Source organism: Strix uralensis, chromosome 5 (genome assembly GCF_047716275.1).
Source record: "Strix uralensis isolate ZFMK-TIS-50842 chromosome 5, bStrUra1, whole genome shotgun sequence".
NCBI classification, from domain to species: Eukaryota; Metazoa; Chordata; class Aves; order Strigiformes; family Strigidae; genus Strix; species Strix uralensis.
This window is the reverse complement of record NC_133976.1, coordinates 56,251,864-56,276,269: the sequence shown is the minus strand read 5'-3', so window position 1 is coordinate 56,276,269 and position 24,406 is coordinate 56,251,864. Positions and strand designations below refer to the sequence as shown.

Genomic DNA, 24,406 nt, shown 5'->3' with positions numbered 1-24,406 from the left:
ATATAAAAGCAGCCTCATAAACACAAAATGATACACATAGAGTCTTCACCGAATCCCACCTGATACTCATTTTATGATTTTGCTCTTGGATGCAATGCACCCTCTTACTTCTCATGGGAGTAGCACAAAGAGTTGGCAGAAGAATGTTTTGAAATGCTTACAAACCTGAAAAAAAGTCAGTCAAACATATGGACATAGCCTATATGCAAAATTATTTTACAGATGTTTGCATATCTCCGTATCATAAGCCATATTTTTTTTTCTACATGCTGTTTATTGGGCTAGGAACATCTTAATTACATCTTCATCATGGCAGGTTGTAGTTCCTGCATCAGCAGAAGCATCAACCTGCCCACACACTGAGGTCCAATTGCAAGTTTAAATAACCCCATCTTGAAGCAAGACCTGAAGTCTTCATAACAAAGTAACCAGCTGCTGTTTTGGGGATGAGGGCAGGAATATGTTTTCCTTTGAGTCATAACACAATTATCACTATTTGAGATTTGGAAGAGAGATCACTGCTATGGCTCTCTTGTTGTTAAGACACAGGCATGATAAAACACCTTAATCTCTCTCAGGATGTATCTATTTACTAATTTTTTAAAACACAACAACTTGTTAAGATCTCTAATAACTGAAAACCTACTGGTGAATTACTGAAGCAAGGAGGGCTGCTGGAGTTAAAAAAAGACATACAATGAGTTCAGATGGCAGCCTTTTCCATTTCGTCAAATATTTTAAAGAGTATAGATACATTTTGCCATTATTAGAGTTATTTTACGGCTTCATGACCTGAAACACAGAATTTTGAATCTATTAAACAATTCAAGAAGCCAAATTCATTACTGAGGTAACTACAACAGAGGGGAATAAAAAACCCATATCTTATTAGTCAAGCCTTTCTTACTATTATGCAATCAGATTTTTAAATATCAGTTCCATGCATACAATGCTAATATATAACATTTTCAGATGGGCCAAGTTTCAGATTATTAATCAAACAAAAGTTTTCAAAAACATCACATGCTTAATTTGCCTGCAAGATACAACTGTTAAAACCTGTAATCCACAGGGTAAAGACAGCTTCAAAGCAGTTCAACAATAGGTTTTCTAGAGGGTGACCTTACTGCTTAGTTATACTCACACTACTAAAAATTTAGAGCAATCCCTTTATAATCATGCCTGCTACTGGAGTAAAGAGTTTTGAGTTTCGCTTTTCTTTTTAGGAGGTGGATCCATATTTTTTTTTTTAAACACATAACTGCGTTTGTTCCACATTCATTAACACATCTGAAAAGTTATTGATAACTCACGGCTCGGCGAATGCGGGGCCTTTCTGACACTCCCTTGCAGATTGATGTAGGCAGGCAAAGATACATTGAACCTTTATAAATAAAACAAGGGGCCAGATTGTTCAGTTTGTATAGAATAATAGACTCTGCCAGCAATTTTAACACAGCATCTAGAAATACATGTTGACTGTAAAGATTCTTCTATATAAAGACACATGAACAAAACCAAGAAAAGTATTTTAAAAAAATACAGCTGATGGCCTAATAACACTAACCTATCAGGAGTCAAGGAGTTATTAAGACCAGAAAATTGCTGAAAGACGCATGGTTCCTTAAGTAAAATTGGCAAGTAGTACTTTCACAGACGTTACCTCAACATCTAGACGTAGCTTTTTTCACACCTCTACCACAACTAAGACTGTATTGCAGCTGTAGCATCAGTTCCTTCTCATCTAATTGGCTAGCATGATAATCACAATTACCAAACTGAGATAAAACAACATAGGGGAAAAGAAAGCGGGTGGGGGAGGAAAAAAGCAGCAAAACCGATCAAGGACAGCCTCAAGAACACGTTCCACATTTACATTTTAAACGTTTATTCTTTCTGCACTGTGCCTTTGGTCTAGGATTTAAGAGACTTTCAGAAAGGCTCCCCATACACAGAACATTCAGATATTTACCTTTTCCTTCCTATGAAAAGCAGTTTCATACATTTGCATTTCTTTTTAATTTATGCTGTTTCAGAAGGAGAGGTTTATCAAAAAGAAAAGGTGTCACACACTATGTCCTAATAATGAGTGAATTTTGTGTCCCTCTTGACAGCCTCAGAAGAAAATGATTTTATTTCTTCATGAATTTTGTGAGCTCCAATGACCATAAACAGTGCAGACCTGTCGGCAAAGACAGAAGATGCATTCTGCTGCTGACCTATAGATGAATCATCTTGAGTAGGTGATGACCTGGGGTCTACATAGGAGGGGAAGGCAGAATAAAATCTATGGATCCACTATATACCTGACATCCAGCCTAGAGCAAAAGAAGCTTTTGCAGATGCCTTCTAAGAATTAAAACACAAGTAGTTGTGTTAAGCTGAGGACTTCAGTGGTATCTCAGATAACGAAGATGCTACTTCTTTGTCAAACTGTACTTAGGTTGATACATTCTTTGTATGGTTAAACAATCAAGTGAATGTAAACAATATTAATGAGTATTTTAAAAAAAAAAAAGGCTTTATGTATTCTGTAAGGAGATAATACATCTAGGTACCAAGTAGCTGCAGTCATCTAAATTTCAGAAGTATCCTTAAACATTTATAAAGGGGACACTATCACTGATATTTTATACCTTATTACAAGTTCTATTTTAATAGGTAAATAACTAAATTAGCTCAGAATAGCAACTTATTTAACCCTGCCTCTGAAGAACAGCAGAGTATTCAACTACTTGACCCTTAGGACTCATGCTCATTAAAGAAATCAAAGTAATTTACCAGGGCATTACAGGAGTCAACATCTATTACTGTAAGTCATCCCTGTGTTTCCAATTAGATTTTCTCCATTAAAAAAAAAATCATGGTTGATAAAATTTATATGGAGATACAGAAAAAATAATTTTTCCTCAAGCAGCAGCAGCTTTAGTTTTACTTAAAGTACCTGGCCCAAACCACATTTCTGTAAAAGATTACTTTCCAGACGAATGGAGAACTTTGAAACAGAATCAAAACCATTCAAGCAAAAAAAAAAATCATAGAAATTTCTACACTTGCACATTTTATATCCTTTATAAGCATAAGACGAATGCACGCTAGACACACAAATACTAAAGAGATGACAGCAGTAATGTAAGTTTTCTAAAGGAAGTTTTCTAGTTTGTATTAAACATGCTGACTACAAAAGTAACATCAATATTCAAGACCAATGCATACTGCTGATTAAGGAACATCCAGAGGTTAAGCTCACAATGTGCACTTGTACTACACAGCTCACTTTGAACTCCCAAGTCTAACCTATTAGCAAGCCTCCACAATGTCATCATTCCTGTTCAGTATATTTTAATCACAAACCAGCAGAATGAACACTTATGTATCAACAATGCTTAGCATTATAACATACTTATAACAATGACTTATTTGATCCAGCATCTACTATTCTGATGTATCCTAATACACTAACAACAATTCCAGTGCATTGATGAGAATTACCCTTTATAATCCAACTGTAACCTCTAGTCGCATACTAATGGTGCAATCCATGCAAAGACAACAAGGTGTATTTTCATTTTCATGCTGTTGACTTCCTGCATTAATCTACATCAACCAAAACCGGTTAGCTTTCCTCCAAATTTTTGAAGCAGGAGTCCCAACATGCTGGCAAGGGACTCTGAAAGCTTTCCTCATGAAGAGCTACTAACTAGGTGGAATATCAGGTTAAAGACTGCATATCAAATTTCACCAGCAAAGAAAGCCCTGTATAACAAGTATTCAATATCATTGATTGAGGGTCATGCAGTCACAAAAGATCCTGTTCCTGCTGCACACTGAACTAGCAGCTAATTCTGATATTCTTCTCACTAATACTGGACACATCTTTACCACAACACCTTTAGAGTAACACATTTCTAAGCAGAATTGCTTCTGGTTTACACTGACTGAATTAACACTTGTGAATGCAGAATATAATGAAACCATTTTTTAGATAATGGATTACAAGTGGAACAAATACAGGGATGATTTTCTATGAGGTATGAATATGCCCACTTGCTTCTTCATAAATGCCACTTCAGACAGTGTCCCAAATCTAGAGTAGAAAAATTCCTCAAGTCCTTCACTGTTCTTCTCATTTTTAAGGGCTAAAGTACCAGAACTTTGTAATGAAGCCAGCAAATATACACAATTCACTAAACATGATCATTGCTCTTAAAGCCTTCTGATCATTCCTGATTGACAAACAAAGAATCTTTTCATGAAGTTTAAGTGTTGCTACTATTTTCAGATTTCTGAGCTGATATCAATTCAACAATCTGGGTAGGTTTTGCAGAAATTCACGTATACAAGGTAGTTTCTTCTGCCTTTATTTTGCTGCTGATCCATATTTGAAAGAAGAGCTCTCAAAGGAAGCTCTTGGTTCCCTAAGCTGCCTCTCAGCCTGAAGCTACCCAAATGGCTAGCAGTCCTCCAGTAATGGACAACAACATATCGGAACTTCAAAAGCACATGCTACCTTCCACCTCCAAGCATAAAGCAAAGCAGAAAACAAAATCTATGTACCCTTAAAATACCAACATCAACCCAGCACCCATCCTCAAGTACACAGAGAACTCTTCAATAATCCTACATGGAAACAAAGAAATTAAAAAATGGGTTACAAGTTCTAGATTACACCTATGTTACCATATAAAGCATGTCACCAAACACAGGATGACTAAGATAAGCACAGGGGCGTCACTTCAAAACAAGGACAGAAAAGCCACACATTAGTAACCACTACTGAAGATAACTGAAGTGGCTAGTATAAAACAGAAGAACTGATTAAGACATGAATAGATGCAAAAAGGATATTTTAAGTTTCAATGCCAGAAGATGATGATCTACAACAAGAAAAGTGCTTTACTAGTAACAGCTAAGGAACTGAGTTAAAGACTCCAAACGCAGCAGTTCAACTCAAAAAGCCAGCAGGTGAAGCGAAAGAGGTGCTGATTGGCACTTCATACATAAGGGTTCTGTGTATCTAAAGCATCCAAAGATTTTTCTGCTAGTAACAGAGCATAATATTTGTTAGGAAGCTTGGAAATACGTTTTCATGACATGTAAGTCTCAGAAGCAGGCACAAATGTACCCCCCTTAAGAACAATGTAATTAACTTTGCGCTTTTTTTTCTTCCCACATTTCTTGACTATAACCTGATTTTGATGTAGTGGCAATTACTAAACACCACCAAAACCACCACCACATTTCTTTGCAACAATCAACTCAGCAGTTTCAAGAGGCTGTGTTGTTCCAGGCCCATTCGGACCTGCTCTGTGTCTGCACTACTGTCAGAAGTAATGATCCTGCTCCACCTTCTGCTTCTAACCGATTCTTCACACTGACTCTAGCACTCATGCGGCAAGGCAGAGCAGGTAACTGACCTGGCAGAAAATGAACCAGCTGAACAAGATAAGCTGATTTAAGATAAAACGGAATCTTTACAATCAGGCCTTTTAAAGAAAACTTGGTGATCTTTGCTCATTTCAGCTACATTCCAAAAAAAGAAAAATTCCTGGGGTACTAATATCAATTGTTAACCTTTCAATTTGCAAATGACTATCTATTTAAAACAGTCATGATCCTATTTGTAAGGATCACTCCTGTTTTCTACAGAATAGGGATGGCAAAAAAACGGGGCTTACATAAGCATACTATAAAAAAATGTTTAATCAATTTTACAGTTGAAAACCAGTATTTTAAAAAATAAAAATCATACTTTTCTATCAGCTTATTCCTAATACTTCTGAGCAACAGTTCCCACAGCTCTGGTCATCAACAATAAATACAACTCGAACTAAACTTTTAACTATTGATATGTGTAATAAAAGGTCCTTTAGTTTAACTGCTGACATTAAAAAAAACAGGATGACGAAAACATTCGTATGTAAGTACATAAGAATATCACCCGGTCTTCAGCACTCCTTATTTCTCAGTATTTGGGAAACCCACGCTGTGTATGCAGTAGTTTATATTTAAGCCTCTCTAAGTATGTCAGGTTATCAGTACTTGGCATAGCATACTTCAGAGAAGATTTTTTTTTCAATCTGCAGTCATGACTATATTAAATTAGTCCAGCTTTTTACTAACATCAAAATTTCAGCCACTTTTTTTTTTTTTTAATTTTTGGCATGGTCCACATCCAATCTGGTTTTCCATCTATCATCAGAGAAGCATGCAAGAGTAGTTTAAGTTAGGTATATTTAACATTTTTAAAAAAAACACTTGTTTTTAAATAATGTGCTCTTCCAGGTGTGTTAACAGGACTATACCTGCCATTTTCAGAATGATTTCATTGTATTGACATAAACAATACAACTGATTTTTATATATCCCATATGAATTCTAAGAACTGCAACTCACTGGAAACTGCTGAAGAGTATCTGCCCAGTCCCTTCTGTTTCACTTCTCTGTCAGGTGTCTGTCACATAAGCAAAGGCAAGCACAGAGCAGCACGGCACTGTGCCGTCTGAACATCACAGCCTGGCAGGTACCAGGCAGCAGTTCATCACCCGCTGAGTGTGTGACTACAGGTGCACCAATCCCACCGCCAAAATTCAGACAAAGGAGGAAGCAGGTTGCCAAAGCAAGTCACAAAGCTCTCAGTTCTCCTTGCCTGCAGGCATAGGGCCCTCTGAGAAAGGATAGAGCAACGGGTAGGCCAGGAGCCACATACCTACTTCCAGACAGCCACATGTTGGGCAACCCCGTTTGATATTAGAAGGCACCTTACTAACAGAGCTTATTTATCATAAATATTCCTACAGCTCAGTGGGTATTTTCTGAATCAATTTGACCAATACAGAACTGTGCTTTCTAGGTGTTCTCAGTGCTTAACAGCAAATCCATAAAAACATTTTATAACTATGCCCTCTGAGCTTCTCCATTCTGGCCCCTGAGACACCAGTTATGAGTGTGCACAAATTACAACCTACAGCTCATCTCCTAAAGCCATACTTGAGCATCTCATTGCAAAATTTTCAAAATTTTTAGACCACATTTCTGTTCTCTACAAATAATACTGTAAATTCCGAACAATACAGACTACATGTTCAGGCACCACCACTGATTTTGAATTTACCTCTGTGTTTGTTCTATTCCCACTTAAAAGATCAAATGTTTGATCTGCGTTTTCTAATATAGGTAAGAATTTTCAACTTGCACGTTCTAGGCTCCTCCAAAAAAACCCCCACCAAACAAAAAACCCCAAACTGTGTAAAGTATAAAATACTGTAATCAGGAAATTAAAAAGCACTTTGGTAATTCTCAACAACATAAAACACAAACATCACCCAAGAAAGATTATTATTTTTTTTTTTTTTTTTTACAAACGTTTTAAACTCTCTTCTGCTGCCTGGCAGAGCAAAACCAAAGGCAATGGGGACAAGTGGTGAAATGAGACTTACGATCTACCAAGAAATTAAAAAAATGCCACTTTCTAATGAAAAGCAACTATTTGCATATTACTAGAAATAGAATAATTTGTCAAAGGTGATAGGAACATAAAAAAACCAGACGACCCCAATCCCCACTGCTCTCAATGTTAACAGTATTTCAATGACCTTGAGCCTGGCCTTGAATTTAATAAGTACCAGCTCTAGAGAAAAGGATGATTTTTCAATCCCTGTTCACACTTCAATTTAAATAATGCCCCACTGGATTTTAAATTTTTAAAAAACCCTAGAATAGTGTTACACTGACACCCTCAGTTCCCCACTTAATCCAATAACAGAAGCCAGTTTTGCAGTCATTTCTCCTTATTCTTCCCCATCCTGCCAATTTTGTTTAAATGCCTCCTCTCTAGACAGTTTCTAAACAGTTCAGCACATGTGGTTTGGGAATTACTGGGCAGGTGGAAGGGGGGAATATAATTATCAATAAAATAACTGCTTTTTCACAAAGCTAATGGAAATCTAGTACGAAATTTCTTTTCCTGGTTTAGATCTTAGCCACTTATCATTTTTAAGCAGCTGTCACAGGTAAATCACACTCTTCTCCCACAACCCAATACAAAATACATTTACAAATTGAAACAGCCCCCTGCTGTAAACCTTCTGTGTAGTCTTTGGTAGCTCTGAGGCAGCAATCTAGGTGCCAACACCGGGAAACCCTAGTTTCATGAGCACAATGTTACTTTGCCAAGCACTTTGACATGTGCAGCCACAACAGGAGGTATTCAAAAATCTTCCGGGGCAAGACAAAAACACCCTAAGTCAGATCCTGCACAATGACTACTACCTAAGCAGCCTTGCTCTGAAAAAACAGTAATTTTCCAATGAGATTATCACATCCCTGTTTAAAACAACTACAGGCATTTAGCAGAAAGCATTCATGATATACTGGGTACGTGAAAAGTAGTTACATTTACTTAAAATCCTACATTGTACTAAAAAAAGCTCTCAGATCACGTTACCCTGTACCAACAGATAACCGGTACATACAAGGTACAACCCAGCTCATACATCCTACTCAGTGCATGGGAAAACAGGTAACCATTAATTCATCATGAAGCTTAAACAAACATGTAACACATCTGTAAGAGGGAGTACAACATGCAGAACATTTAAATAATCTCTAATTGCTGTCTTCCCTCAGGTGCAGTATTCTCTTGTTTGTAAATAAAATACTACACAGCACAACAGGAACTGCTCTTTTCTAGCAGCCCTCAAACCATATGGATTTATGGGCAACTACCAGTTCAAACTTTCACGCTGATCACCACACACCCTGATAAAAATTCTGAGCAGCTTTACGCAGCGATAATCTTCAGTTCACTATGCGACCGCAGAGTGATCTTAAACCTCACAGTACATCTAGTATCTCCCTCTCGGGATTACTGCCTCTAGATGTTAAGTTTTTAGTTAGCTGTTCGGGGCTTGTTTGTTTTTAAAAGAGTTCATCCACTCGAGTTAACTACACTCTTTCTGAAAGCAACAGCCATACCCACCTGCTGACTGAAATGATGGTTTGGGTCAGACTTTAGACAAAACTGTAATAGCACACAAAAAACCCCTGCTCTACTGAAGCCGCTGTTGGTTTGGGGGGATTTTTTGGTTTGTTCCCCTCCATGACCTGAATCTTAGTCAACTGCTGCCTCCCTCAGAGGTGATCCGCGCGGGAAGGCTCCGCCAGCGCGCCTTTAGCGGCGCAGTTCCGCTGCGAGCCCTTAAACAGCAGCTGAAACGGCAGCACGGCCTCCTGCCGCCCGCACAACGGCTGGCGCTGGCAGCTCCGCGGGGGGAGGCGGAGCCCGGCTCCTCCGAGCCCCGGGGGCGGCAGCGCCGAAAGCCCCCACCCTGCCGCTGACCTACGGCCTCGGCAGGCCCAACCCCGCGCAGGGAGCGGGCCCCAGCCCTGCCAATCACGGTGAACGGCTGGCCGGCCTGCCCGGTACCGACGTGACCTCGGGGGCTTCGGCGGCTCCACCCCCTCCTTCCCTCCCCCGCCCCGGCTGGGGGGCACTTACCGTCCCGGGACGTGCCCATGAGCTGGTCCAGCATGGCGCGCATCTGGGCCTGCGCCGACATCTTGAGCGCGCGGGAGGGCCGGCCCGGCCCGGCCGAGTCACGCCGACAGCGGCCTACAAGGCCCGAGGCCCGGCGCGGCGCTCAGCCCTCCCCCTCGCGTCACTGGCGGGCCCGGGCGGAGCCGCTCCCCGACGCCGCGGGGGGGGTAAAGCCGGCGCTGCCTCTGTCTCGCGCTCCCGGTGGAAGGTGGAGCGGGAAACCTGCCTCGCGCCGGCCTCGGTGGTGGTGGTGGTGGTGCTGCTGCTGCCGCCGCCGCCGCCTCCCCTCCCCCCTCCGCTCCTCCCGCTTCCTCTCACGCCTGCCACGCGCGCGCGCCAGCGGTAACGGAAACCCACGCGCACGCGCCCTACACCCTCTCGTCCGCTCCGCGACGTCAGCGCCTTGCCGACCGCTGATTGGCCACGGCGTGCGGCGTTCGGCCGGTGACGCACGCCGCGGCGGGGCCCCTGATTGGGCCGTCCAGCCTTTCGCCGGGCTGGGTCCCTGGGGCGCGCTGATTGGTCGGGCGGCCCCGCGGAGCCGCCGTGACGTCCCGGTCTCCGGGTCAGCGGCGGTGGCGTCGCGGCCTGGTGCGCAGTGGCTGCGCCTGCCCGGAGCCGGGCGGGGCGCTCCGGGAGGTGGCGGTGGGGACCCCACTCTGCTCCGCTCCCAGGAAGAAGTCGGGCAGCACCCGGTCCGGTGGGTCCGTCCCGGGTTCTTGCCTCTGAGGGGAAACCCAACCGGAACAGCTTCAGGACGGTTAATTCTAACGTGCCAAAGCACGTGGCTGAGCTGAAATTAATACAAAGCAGAAAGGCAACCTGGGCCGTGTAACGGATGTGTTACCCCCGGCCCAGCAGCCTGGTCCCGCTTACTTAATCCCGGGACAGGCACGTCTTCTCTTCACTGGGACGCTTGCTGAGCGACAGCAGCGAGTTATTAAACGCGTGAGGGCACGAACACATCAGGGCTAGGCAGACACAGGCGTGAGTGGATATGTGCGTCTGAGCCAGCACAGATGGGATACGCTTTTTAAAACACAGTTCCCTTTATCTGACTGACATTCAGCACCATTTTAATGGCTCCGTTCTCGTCTTAAACTGTCAAGTGCAGTTATGGTTGCACTGGTGAGAAAAAGCTACTTTAATACCCGCTTTTTAGAGAACCTTCCTTCAAATTCAAGTTACTGTTAACGTGTTGTAGCTAATCCAACTTACAGAGCACCAAGATCCAGTCTCAGAAAAAATATTTTCACAATTTTCTATCTATCCTAACTCCTACATTTTGTGACTATCCCTTTCTTAACCACCGTGTTGCCATCTAGTGCCCAAAAGCTGTCAATGACTGTCAAAAGAATCAGATCTAGCTGTCCACACCCAGGGTCATGTTCAACTTTTAAGGTGAGCTTAACGTGAGAGAGAAAAGGCAACGTAAAAAGCCATTAAAAAACCCCCCAACAATCTCCCTCAATTATCTCGATTTCACAAGGGAAGATGCAATGCTCAGACAGGAATCTTCGCTAACAAGTTCAGGAAAAGATACCCTATCCAGTGCTCCTCAGCCATTCAGAACATGTCCTGGCTTTGTTTTTTCTTTAGCATTTAAATTTACTTTTGTTAGTCATTACGTTACTTTGGATTGTAGGGGAAGTAACTGGAAGAGATACAGATACAGATTAAAATTTTCTCTATGGAAACATTTTAGCTATTATTTGTACCCACGCCATACAACCTTTAGCTCTAGGTACTTTCTAAAGAACAAAGATTGCTTTTTCCATCTATTTCTGGCCAAATTTCAGTTTTTCCAGAACTGGTTTCAGTGAGCCATTTATTTTTCTTCTGGAGCAATATACTACAGGCTTTGGATGGAGCCAACATCTAGCTGATCTGGAAAGTAAACTGCAGAATATAGCAGCTGGACTAAATAACTCAGAACAACAAATACGTCACAGCCATTCTCAGGGTATGGTGACTTCCCATAACTTTCATCTACTGAGCTGCAAATAGGTTGGTACTTTCCCATCTGTGATATCAACACTTTTCCAAAACCTCACCAGTTTAACAAGTGAGACACTGCAAGAATTGCAAACCAGATTTTTGGTCTACAGTATCTTAAAACTTGTAGTTCACATCTCCTTGCTTTACCTAAGTAGCCCAGATCTCCCCAGTTTTAAGGAGCTATTGTGCCTATCCACTATACTTTGGGGATTAAGCTATCCCTGAGTTTTAAATACAGGGGAAGGAAAATGTATAAATTTAGACGAAATAATTATATTTGCAGTGCTTTTCTGACAGAATACTTTGTTTTCCCTGCTAGAAAAAAACCCCAAACAAGCACTCTTTTGTTAGCCTTGCTTATAGCTCCTCCTCCATGTAAACAAGCCTCACATTTTTAGCTACTATTAAGTCATTCTTATTACAGCTTTCTCACATATCTTGCATCTCTGAGAAGAGAGCACCAACAATTCAAGCCAGTATTTCTTTTCTTGCTGTTCCAGATTGCATGACAAGCAAGAAAACAGCAGCCTGCTTTGTATATCTAGAGTAACTGGCAGTAATCAGTTCACTGCCTAATTAAATTTTTCTGACATTCACAGTGTGTAAGAACAGCACAGGAAGCCTACAGTCACAGAGTCAACTGCTCAGAGATGCTGAGAAACATGTAATTAATTCCTTAAGTAGTATTCATCTCTGCTGTTACTACTAGCTCACTGCCATGGAAAAAAAAAAAGCCACCCTTCAACATGAAAGAGATTTGTGCTACTGCAGTGCTTGCCAGAACGTTCCAAAGAAAGTGTCTTTGCTCTTGGGAAGTAGAAAATTCCCCACATACAGAATGTGGCTGGAAAAATCCTACATTAAATGGGCAAATTCTCTTACCTACAGATTTTGAGGGGGGAAACCAAGAACCCTTGCAACTTCTTAAATAGTTTAGCAGTGAAGGCTGTCACGTTTTTCCACTACAGCCTTTCTCTCACTCCGTGGAGGCTGCCTGTCATACCACACGTCCAGATCAACGGGCTGGGTCTGGTATGCTTCATAAACTGAGAGGGATTCCCAGTTATGGCTCTTTCACACCATACCGGCAACCTCAAACTGACAGAAAACACAAGCTGGAAAACCCACCCCGTTCCGATAATTCTAGGATGTTTATTCAGGAATAAATAGGTAACGCAGCAGAATCATCTCAACCCTTCCCTCCCGGCTGCTGAGGCAGCCTGAAGCCCACCAGGCCGGCGACCTCCTCAGGCGAGCGCTCGCCCTTGCCGTGATACTCCTGATGAAGGGCCGTGTGCTCCCGGACGCTGCGGAGCAGGCAGAGGTAGGTGGCAGCCTGGAAGTGCAGCTCCTGCTGGGCCCGGCACAGCTTCTCGCTGGTGACCTGCCGAGAGAAGGGAACAAGCCCCGGAGACTTCACCTCCCGCCGAAGCCACGGGCTCCCGCGCTGCGCTTGCGCGGCCGCGGTAGAGGCGCCCCCGCCTCGCCTCACCTCCCCATGGGGTGTCAGGCGGGAGGGGCGGGGGAGCTCGCGCGTACCCGGTGGGCGCGGAAGGCCGCGACAATGTGCTGGTAGGCGGCCGTGTCGCGGTAGGGGCGGCCCGCCCGGCCGCTGGCGTGGCGGAGCTCCCGCAGGAGCCCGCGCAAGGTCCGCAGCGGAGAGCCCAGCGCCGCCATCTTCCGCCCCTACCCGTCCGCCGACCAATCGAGCGCCGCCGCCTCGCTTGCGACGGCCAATAACGAAGCGGCCGGCGCGAGCCGCCTTCGTCCGCACGCCCTCGGCCGGGGGGCGCGAGGCTGCGCACGCTCCCTCAGGGCGCGGCTCCGCCAGCGCGGGCAGTCGAGCGCCGAGTCGAACGATCGCCGGCTCCTCTTCCCCCGCCATCAATGGAGGTCAAGTGCCGGAGGTCGACCGCCGGCGGCCGTGCGCGCGCCCCGGCCCCCCGCCTCGCGCTAGGAGGGGAGGAGCGACCCGCCAGCGACCTGCGCCCCCGACGGGCCCGTCCCACTGCGGCAAGCCGAATTGGGCCGTGGGCCCTTCCCGTACCACGCTTGTTTCTGAGGCCTCCGGTCTTAAAACGATCTGCAGCTCCTTAGAACCAACGGGGGACGCTCAGAAACCCCAGGAGACGCAGACCCGCGGCTCAGGAAAGCCGGCGCGGTTTGAGCGTTGCAGAGCCGCTGGGGGGTCGCGGCCGTCTTGGCTCAGCGGGACAAGGTGAAAAAAAAAACGCCCACCCCAGATGGGACTCGAACCCACAATCCCTGGCTTAGGAGGCCAATGCCTTATCCATTAGGCCACTGGGGCTGCCGCGAGAGAGGTTTTTCTGTGTTGGTACTTCTCTGCTGTCCCCGCCCCGCTTCCTTTTATGGAAAGCATCGGAGGCCGCGAACTGGGCAGCGCCTCCCCACGCGCGGGCCGGAAGGCTCCTGCCGCGTGGCCCACTGGGAGCGCGGGGAGGGAGCGCGGCCTGGGCGCCAGACTGTGCCTTGGAATAACGCACTCCGAAAGGGAAAAGCTCCCTTCTGTGCTACTCCTCTGATAGCTTTGAAGTGCTGCTCCTTGTCACAGTACTGCCCTTGCCTGTATGGTCACCCTGACTGAAGAAAGCCAGCACCTCACCACCCCCAAAACACAGTGAAAAACCCAACAAAAAGCCCCAAGCGACAACCCTTCAACTGAAACGTTTTTGCATCTTTATTTTTGTGAGAAATCACAGAGATGGAGCTAATATGTACATTCCTCTTTATTTAATACAGCACAGACACATGACACATAAAAAAAAGTACACTCATGAAAAAGCCTGTCGCAGTTAGGGACAGGGAACAGCTACGCCGAATTGAGTAAGGCTCCTACTGCAGAACAGGGGTCTGCCAGCAAGGTTGGATCCCAGAGCAAAGTCTGCTGCCAAAAAAATCTTTGCACTCCTTTCAGGAAAGCAGAAAATAAAAAGGGCAAGTCCCTCTCGGAACAGGTGGAGGCGGCGTTATCTGCAGGGTTCACAGGATAAAAATCCTATGACTGTGTTTGGACCAAAGCACTGATAAAACGAGAAATGCTCTCCAGCTATTCTTGCAGAGGGCAAATAGTCCTGACCTCTGAAAACATCAGACTTCTCAGGGATAGCAAACCTGAGTATCTGGAAGGAGTGAAAACATCAAGTAGTCACATGGAAGAGAGTTAAAACTAGTCTCCCTGATAGGGCTCTGCTAGCCACAACTGGAACGTGCAGGGGAACAGACCAGCTTCCCAGCTAACAAAAGACTAACAGCCATTAAACTGACCAGAACAATATACACATTTGGAACTGATGCAGGCTTTTGTGGCAGCAGCTTCTTCCTTTTCCTGCTTCAGTTCAGGATGGAAATTAAGCAGGCACCAGTTCCTCTGGCAATGAGCCTTACACACTTTTAAAAAATTAAAATACAAAAAAGGGAGACAGGTGTATTTACAAAATCCATGGCTGGTACAGTACATCATTTTTAAGACACACTAAATGCTACAATCTTTCAGGTCCTGAGATTATTACAAAAAAACCCAACAACTCAAAACTTGTGTTCAGGTCCAGTTTTATAAGGAGAGAGGAAAGAAATCACACATTTAAAACACAGTATCCCTTGAAGTTATTGGAACATACCTCCCTAAAAATTCAAATGAAAGTGGTGTTAACCACCCAAATGTAGCTGCATTTGGTTGCTCAGGCTTGTTGTCACAAGAGGGAAGCATTTCACAGGGGAGTTTCTCTGGAGAGCTCATCAGGTAAGCACACGGCTGTTAAGATCCTCTCTCCATCACTAAGCCCTATGATCCGAAATATGTGAGTATTAAAAAGAGGAAGGTGACCTTGTACAAATTCATGCTGGACTGAGTAAAAGCATCACAGGAATCACCAACTCAAACAGGTTTGCCATCTTGTAGTAACTGTGCACTCCTTTGCTTGAAGCTGAGGAATGCAAAGAATTCTAGCTGTGACTTAACGTTTATAACTAAAGACTTGGCCAGCTCTTTGTTCTGAGCTACCTAGTGAAAGGCAGGAGAACACTTTGTCCAACTGTTTCTCAGCCTTTCATTGTCTTGGGGATCACAGCAAGTCAGGTACAGTTAAGCTGGCTATATCCAAACTTGCTAAAATACATATGTATATATACTAAAAGTGACATCAAACAAAGGATACTGAGGCCAAACTCCTGTCGAGGGGATGACGCCCACTACCATTAGCTGTGCAGGCAGGTATTTGGAAGCTCTGCTCTTGACTGAGCCTATCAGGCAGAACTAAAGGGACTTGCACCCACACCTGGTTGTTTTCCCAATGAAATATTCTGAACATAGTGCTTTTGTAACATCAGAAGTTATCACAGATGCCCTTTTATTACAAGCATTTGACTTATAGAGAATGCCAACATTTTAAGGATTACTTATGAAATGCTTCTAACCCTCAGTAAAAGACGACTACAAGAGACAAATCACATAACAAGGGTACTAGTTTAACTGCTAAAATATAATGCTGCTCAGTAGACTTTTGGGGTAAAAACTAGTAGTTAATTTTGTAGTTTTTTTAAGCAGTAGTCCAAAAATAAAAATTTCTTCATCTATTTTCAGTATGGATCTTGAGAACTATGCAAGAACATGGTACTAATTGCTACATGATGGAATCACTGGCAATAAAACACACACTACAGTTCTCACCTCTGAGCTAAATTGTCATTTGTAGTTACATACAACAAGACTAAAAAGATCAGCGAGAAATACCTGGGGATCACGATTTAGCTTTTATTTAAAGATCCAGCTACTGTGTAGCTGATAACTCCCCTTGTTTAGAAGCAACTTCATTTAAGTGAGAAATTGATTTAATTCACTTCTGATACCGGAAGGAAACCTGGCATGTCTCATTAGTTTCTCCCCAAATCCAATCTGTACATTAAAAAAAACCCAAAACATTGCTGCGGCTTCTTAACCCATTTTTGAGAGCTGAATATTCTAAAAAACTCTCAGAGTAAAACCTGTCACAAGAAGTGATTTTAGTTTCCCTCTTGAAGCAACTTCATGACACTTGACCCTAGGTGTTGTACCAGTGAAAGGGTTTTTTTTTTTTTTAAATACAAATTTCTTTCTTCACATTAGCAAAAAAGACTTCTGCAGTACAGACATTCAAAAAATATTCCATTTTCTTTGGGTAAAACTTCCAACATGTGTTAAGAGGGGTAGCTGGGGGAAGGAATGCATGTAACACTGAAACACGTAAATACTTATCTGCATAGTTGATATTAGTGACTACTAATCAAACTAAGGCCTTATCTGGAAAAAGCTGAGAACACAAGAAAGTTTCTTCCCCCACTCCCCGCTCCTCTCGTGAAATCTGGTAAGTCTCAAAAAAACCTCTGGCTGCCTTAGCAGCTACTTGGTTTGGCCTACGATGGTGGTATCTCCTGACTAGTTTTGGTTGATTCTCTCCCTCCCTTCTTCTCTTGGTACTAGACAGTAACAATCATAACTATCTGTTGATAAAATACATCTGCTGGGCAGAAAAAAAACCCGCAACCCGAAACCCCTTAGTATTGAGCATGATAGGAGTCAAACAGTGTACACTGCTTGCTTTGGATTACTTCAACATAAAGAAAAACTTACTAGTTAACGGTCATTATTTAAGCAGGAGATGACGGCAAGGGAAGAGACTGAAATTCGCTTCTAGATACGAAACATGTATTATTTTTTTTCCAGAGTTGCTCTGTAGAATTATAGCTGTCAAAAATGGCTACAAAATACAGACCTATATCCTTGACTACTGACAAGATTAGCACAGTTTTATTTATGAGGAGTGTGCAAAAACAGCTGTAGGGAATCTTTGTACTTCCCCAGTTTTGGGCCAGTTCCAGGCCATGCTGATCTCTCAGCATAACTCATAGCAGCAGCAGGGCTTTCTATGGCCCCAAAAGGCTATTACAGCAGCAAGGGATCACCAGGTCATAGAAAAAGGATGATGAAGCCACACCAGAAGTTTCCACAAACAAAGCATTTCCCTACACAATGGTTATCTTTCCAGTGGCCCAGTAAGCATACTTCTGGCTGCTTATTTTGGCAGTGATTTCTTAAGCAGTAGACAGAGACAGATTTTCACAACAGCTGAATTTGGTAAAAAAGACTGCAACAGTCAACCATCATCACCAGCTGCAGATTCCCTATCTCACAGATCAGCCTAGGATAAAGAGCATGTGTGCCCAAAATGAATTAAACAGCAACAGAAGAGCCAAGTTAGCTCAGCTGACTGCCACAGGTGGATGTGGCAAACTTCACTGAAGTAACATCACTGATGCACCTAAGGCAGATTAAGAAGCACCCTCACCATCACTCCAACTGGCTGAGCTACCAGCAATAATCCTATCTTTAACTGGCACCATTAGATTCGTAGAAGAAATCCGCCTATGGCCTAGTTTACATAAACAGGTTCACTCAAACATGTGAAGACAAGCTAAGAACTGAAATAGTTATGCTGTTCTCTGCCGCGGGAACATGTTGTATTTGATATCTTATTTTCTGCTCTCTAGATGGGTTCTCCACCTATGAAGGACTTCTCATTCCATTCCCATTCTAGAAAGTAAATGCTTCCTTTTCATATTGCAACTCAAAATTAGATCTTTCCCAGGGGAAGCACACCACAGAACTAGCACAGTCTAATGACACATACATACATTACCTTAAGTTTAACACTTGGCCAACAAGTGAATTCCTAATTTCAGGTATGCATGTTTATAATAAGTTAGATCCTAGGCACAGATTGTTAAAAATCACTAGATGATCTATTGCAGATTGCTAATTTTGCTAGATAACAAGGAAACAAGCAGACATATTATGATGGCTTACTTGCAGCTAACAACACATGAACTTACTGTTTGTTTTATATTAAGAGAACAAACCGTTAATGAAATCTAAATGAATTGAGAAAAAGTACAACTAGAAAAGTACTTAATGGTGAATGATTTAGGCAGCATGTGAAGCACAGCCAGGTTTAACTTCAATTAGCAGCTGCACTCTTGCAGGTTTTACCAAATTCCTTCTTACATATGATGCATGGTAGAAAGTGACAGCTTTGGTAAATGTGAGAATCCTTGCAATAACTGGTGTCAAGCAGATGTGACTAGCTGCACACAAGATTCCTTGCAATTCATCTCAACTCAAACTTGTTGCAAGCTGCTATTTTAACCTTATTTTCCCCCCACCTCCTTGGGGTTGTCAGCCACACGTCTTTGCCTCAGACTCAGTAACTGTGTGAAGTGGTCCAGTATTTAATAAGGTTGCCAGACAAGGCCCATAATGTTTTACTCATAATCTAATTAATATCCAAATCTAAAACCTTCAGAGAAAAATGCAAGAAGTTTCATTCCCACTAGCCACTTCATTTCTCTCATACACATTTACGCACACTCACACACACACTCTTTTATTGTACTGCCATCTTTGCACAAATGTTCACCTTTTAAGTGTTTAACAGAGACAGCAGAATGTAGAAGGATGAAGAGGTTTCTCAGGAATATTGCTGTATGTGTGTGTGTGCACGTGTGTGAGTGTGAGAGAGAAAGAATGCACAAGCACACAGAACCAACGCCATGGTACAGCAGCTATGAAGTTACACGCGTTACACACTTTTTTTTTTCTTTACAAAAGGGAAAAAAATAGTATAACAGCATAAAGCCATCTTGGCAAGCTTAAGATTTCTTCCAAAATGCCTTCCAGCACTTCAGGATCTCTGAGAACAGTTTAAAGAGGGTAGGGAAATAAAATTAAAAAAAAAAAGGCACTTAAACAAAGGACAAAGGCCTGAATCAAGTAAGTCATGGAGGGTAACAGCCATTTCACCAGAGCTAGGACCAATCAAAATCTACCAACCTTTTTTTAATTTCTATAAAATTAAAATTGCATAAAGTGTTAATTAATCAGTCATTTACCTACTGCTTTCACCTTCTGGTTCATTTTATGGAAAAAAAAAAAACACCAAACCCAAACAAAAAGCAAGTGTCCCTTTAATGATTTCCCCCCAAATTCAGCAAAAGATGAAAGTTAGGTGTGGGAGGAAGCCTTCCACAGCTTGGCTTGGCTGCAGGTTTCCCCTGCAATGCCATCTTCAAAATCCAAAACAAAAGCAGAAGAGGGACCACTGTGCCTTCACCAATTCACTCAAAAAAAACCCCCAACCCCCAAAACAAAAAAAACCCCAACCCAAACACCCCAACACTTCTAAACCATCTGTGGGCAAAAACTACTCAAAAGAAAACAAAAAATTGTAAACTAGATTAAAATTTGCTAATAAATACAGCCAAAAGTTCATTTTATGAATGTAGCAGCAAATGTGATAAAGTTAACCGGAGTCCAAGATGACTCCCAGAGGGTTAATGGTTCACACAACTGATGGCAGCTTGGGAGAGTTGCAGGATTTCTCTGTTTTCATGTCCTCAAGGGTCTTGCACCAAGTGGAGAAGGAGTGTGGAGGAAGGGTCAGGTGATGGGACTGCAGGAAGGAAACAGGCTCTTGACACCTGTCCCACCCCCAAATCTGTGCATCAGACAACTTTGATCGGATTCAAACAAGAAGCAGAACCCAAGTAATTAAAAGTTACTTCTGATTAGCAGAAAACAGATGTGAAACCCACAGCATCCACACTTGTGACTTAGTTATCTGTATTAGTCATGTATCTCAAATCAACAGAGAAGGCTGGACAAAGTGATTTGGCCATTTGCATCTTGGAGTGGGAGAACACTGCAGTTATAGTCCAAGGTACCAGGAAACTTTGCAGCCTGTTTTTAATCTAGCCTGCTTTCTCTCTTTGCAAGTGTCTCGCAAGGATTTAAAATAGCTACCATGACTTTTGGGACTTTGGATCATGTAGCAGAAAATATTACCCAGACGGTTTTAACATCTAAAACCTATGTTTGAAATTATTGCTTGCATTTGTTCGGGGCTTTCAGTGAGCTTCACATGTTAGCTCATATACAGTCCCCAAACCAAGGTCAGCCCTGCTGCCTGGAAAAGACAGCTCTACTTGGCTTTCTTATTGCTTGTGAATACTGAGGGTTATTTAGTATGTACAACTACAGTTTATTTATTAACAAAGGCCCTTAAAAAGTAGTAAAAACTTAGGGGAGAACATCTTTAGAAGAGCTGCTGTGCAGAAAATAGTAAAACATTAACCTAATTTGCATTTGGACGTTGCAGAAATCTTTCACTTCCCCATCCAGTTTATGCTACCTGCAAAGGTCTCTGGGAGCCACCCTATTATTTCCTTTGATCTGGCCTTGCTAGGTTTAATCAGAGAATAGGGAACAGGGAAGGTAGACCCTTTCATTGCTATGCTGCCGATTCCAAAGAAGCTCAGGAATGTAATGACTGAAAACAGTTACCCTCTGGGGGGCTGTTTGAACTGGCTTCACAAACAATGTATGGTTGTCTTTATTCTCATCATCCTACTACCTATTTCCACAGTAAGTATTAGTTTACTTGTTTCCCCAAGACTGAGAAGCTCAATAGGCCACACAGACAGAACTACTCCTACCCTCCTTAAGATTTAGAGAAGATACTCCTCGACTGAAGATGAGGCATACTTCCAGGAAGAGAGGAATGCTGAAAGGCAATTTGTGCTGTAGATAAAGGGCTCCAAATCTCCCAATCTAAAATTTCATTAAGTATGAAGACAAAAGATGGCAATTTGAATGAGATGCCTTGATGAGGAAAACATAGAAGAGGTAGAACTCTCAGGATAGGGTCTTTTAAATATATTGCTGCTTGATGGCTCCCTGCTGCAGCTCCCTTAGCTACATGCATTGTTTAAAAGTATCAGGTTAGACATAGTTCAGAGAACTAGCATCCTGCCAGAACTGTTAGGCCTCAAAAACCAAAAGTTGTCTTCCTTCAACCCTTCCTTGAGAAAAAAAAAAAATCAGATAAAGCTTGCATTCTAAATAGTTTATGGTATTTTGACAGCGTTTGCACAGTATTAAGAATGCCAGAGTCTATGTAGCTGTATGTTTCAACCCTAAATAACCTCGCTGATGGAGATGCAAGCTTATCTAATCAACACACCACATACAAAACATTAGCACTAGCTAAAAAGCATTTAATTGGCAGATGCTGTGGAGTGAAATTAATGAACTAATGCATCTTATTTTAATTCAATCTGTCTTTCACAGAAGTGTTGTGCAAAAACATTTATTGCTGAGCTCAACCCAACATTTTTATACTAAATACACAATATATATTATTTTAAATTCACGTATATATATTTATATAAAATTAAAATGAGCTCTAAATAGAAAAGAAATTGTTGTCTGGTCTAAGAAAAATAAATCACATGTAAAAGAAACCTGAAAGCTATAAGTTAATCTAGCAAAAACCATTGAAGATTCATTATCCATGGGTCAAAGTCTCTCTGGAAGGTGTGAGATAACCAGTAGTCACTGGTTCAATCCCAAATCAAACTACTGGAAAGACTAGTTACTAGGAATTTCAGCATCTCTGATCAAAGGAATGTTTCGGGGCTGAAGAAGGGCATCATACTATTTTATTTGCTCCTTTCTCCTATGACTTATTTCAGTTTCTGCCATTCTCACTTTTTATCTGACAGTACAAGGGACTCAACAGCAAAGTTCCGTCCTAGTGTCGAAAGTGCAACACGTGCTGGATACTTCCTAACCTTACAAATGAACTGGTCGATGTATTGCTATCTAAAAAAAATTTAAAAAGCCAGCTTTGCAGTCTTGTGCTACCATGTAAGGAAGAGTTCAGGTCAGGAACTCCCCAGGCTAGCAGGGGCTGGAAATGCTGGAGACAACCCATTCAGCCCCCAGAAGAGAAGGCACCTCTGGTCGCTTTTGAACGACTCCTCTTTGGCTAACGCCTGAAGTAGTATTAACCTGGCTCTGGAACAGGTCACAATCAGCTTTCTTTAACTAGCAAATCAATGTAATGCATGACTTTTGGGAGGAGTTAGATGAAAGATGAGGAAGATCTAGAATGAGTAAAGAACTGGTTGTGTTTTATAGAAGACATGAGTAGAACATTACTTAATTTCAGTAGCGGATAAGCACAAGGCAAAGGAAAAAGAAAGTTTAACAAATCAGAGGACTGAAAAAAATCAGTGTGCCTTTAAAAAAAAAAGATGTGGGAAAGAAATGCTAGTCTGACCAATAAAATGTGGGTTTCCTTTTCATGTAAATTGAGAAATTTCCATCTCCTTCCTCCCTTAAATAAGAATCTTTATATTAAAAAAAAAAAATCAAACAAGGAGGAAGGTATTTCCCAGTAGTCTGTGTCTCACATCTCAATGTACCAGGAGATCTGTTTTTGAAGACAACTCCAATGAGACTGCATACATCTGTAGGCTCCCTAAAGCCAAACAGCCTTGTAAAGCTGGAAAAATGCCCATATCAGAAACTGTATTTGTGTAAGGGTTTAATTATAATGCAAAGTATCCCAGCACCATCTCTACTCTACATAACCTTTGGTCCACAACCATGTAGTACACTCAGGACCTACACATTATCTTATACTGGGCACTTTGAGCACTAATGAAGTGGATGATTCCACCTTACACAATGGATGGAGAAACCTATTCTAGCTCCTCTCATGCTTTCAACTCTTCATTGGACATCACCCAGAAAAAAAAAAATGTTTGTGCTGCTGTGGGTTTGACGATCAATTTCTTTTAAAAGCCAATCAGAGCAATAAAAAAAAGCTTGTTTCTTTAGGCAAGATCAAACTATGACCAGTCTGCATGACCAGGAGGACCAGTCCTCCTTTTCCTTCTCTCTTTGATCAAGTATTGTTTTATTTTTCTTCTTCCTCTCACCACAGTGCTTGGGATCAGAATATGTAAACATCGACAGAAACAGCAGCCCTGTGACAATAAGCACTTTCCCAACTGGGCAGATTCTGTCAGCCAACCAGAACTGCTTCAGCTCCCTTGCTTGTCCAGAAGTCACTGGTTTTTCCGCTGTAACTTAGTGTCCCCTTTACTTTGGCCTCCATCTGTAGTTTAGAGACAGGAAAAGAAAAGGAAGATTAAAAGCATGAGTGAACTTTTATTTTAATAACTTACAGCAAAAGAGACAGGAATTTGGCACGTTCAGCTTTAGCATCACCAAAAAGTACATTGTCTTTATAGGGTAGAAGACTTTGCATCTTCTCTGTTCTTCATTTATTAGAAATAGCACTGTTGAAACCTGAGATATCAGGCTTCATATCAAAAAATATCATCTTTCTAAAGATTAAGTTGCAGCTTGGAATACTGAAAAAATTACATTTTAATAAAGAATTTTTAGTATTCAACCCATGGCACTCACTGTGACAGAAAATTAAGGCTGTACCAAATATAGCCAATTGGGTTGTTTTCATAGCCTCTTAAAGCAACACTGCCCAGTTTTTTTGGTGCTGAGGACTCTGAAAACAGGATGAAGAACCCCCACCAAGCCACTGCCACCCTTTCTGTTCCTTCTCCTGGCAAAAAAACCCAAACATACAGGTGGCAAAGAAAGGAGTACACTCTAAACTGCACCTTCTAAAGCCTTATGATAGATTTTCAGCTCTACACCTTACAAACAGAAAAAGGAGATATTCTACTTCCAGGTTCTCTTCTCAATCAAAATATGCAACCCCTACCAAGGATAAAATTCCCAGGGAAGGGAGATCTTCCATTAGGAAACCATCACACTGTTCGCACATGTATACACTTACAGGAAACATGAAGAAGCTCCTAGCTGGAAGGTCAGTTTCTCCTCCAAAGGAGAAATTAAAATTGAGTGGGAAAAAAACAATCTTGCCAATACAAACTTTATGAAGCCTGTAAACAATCATGTTAGCATCCAGTAAGTAGTATTCCTTTTTA

General features: G+C 42.3%; 3 protein-coding genes and 1 non-coding gene across 7 annotated transcripts in view; all 4 read right to left on the bottom strand.

Annotated features, from left to right (window-relative positions):
• LUC7L2 (LUC7 like 2, pre-mRNA splicing factor) overlaps positions 1-9,870 on the bottom strand; it is a 34,948-nt gene extending 25,078 nt beyond the window's left edge. Inside the window, exons 1-3 of one of the 4 annotated variants that reach the window (XM_074870983.1) lie at positions 9,500-9,865; positions 1,314-1,384; positions 60-165 (exon numbers count right to left, since the gene is read on the bottom strand). Coding sequence is in view for 2 of the 4 variants with exons in the window: in XM_074870982.1 (XP_074727083.1) it covers positions 9,500-9,560 (61 nt within the window). In the remaining 2 variants the exon portion in view is untranslated. Of the gene's footprint in view, positions 1-59; positions 166-1,313; positions 1,385-9,499 lie in introns of all 4 variants that reach the window. The other 3 variants (XM_074870984.1, XM_074870982.1, XM_074870981.1) reach the window with 3 other exon arrangements.
• Positions 9,871-12,668: 2,798 nt separating this feature from the next.
• FMC1 (formation of mitochondrial complex V assembly factor 1 homolog) lies at positions 12,669-13,323 on the bottom strand. The gene is made up of 2 exons (XM_074870986.1): positions 13,076-13,323; positions 12,669-12,920 (listed from the first exon to the last, which is right to left on the bottom strand). Exons 1-2 carry the CDS (start codon positions 13,211-13,213, stop codon positions 12,726-12,728), a joined length of 333 nt encoding a protein of 110 aa, XP_074727087.1. The 5' UTR covers positions 13,214-13,323; the 3' UTR covers positions 12,669-12,725.
• Positions 13,324-13,771: 448 nt separating this feature from the next.
• TRNAR-CCU (transfer RNA arginine (anticodon CCU)) lies at positions 13,772-13,844 on the bottom strand. Its single transcript has one exon. It is a non-coding gene; the product is annotated as a tRNA-Arg (tRNA).
• A 366-nt stretch (positions 13,845-14,210) lies between these two features.
• The window catches only part of UBN2 (ubinuclein 2), a 55,107-nt gene continuing 44,911 nt past the window's right edge, over positions 14,211-24,406 (bottom strand). Inside the window, exon 17 of the mRNA XM_074870980.1 lies at positions 14,211-23,550. Within this exon, the coding sequence (XP_074727081.1) occupies positions 23,501-23,550 (50 nt within the window). The 3' untranslated portion in view covers positions 14,211-23,500. The remainder of the gene's footprint in view (positions 23,551-24,406) is intronic.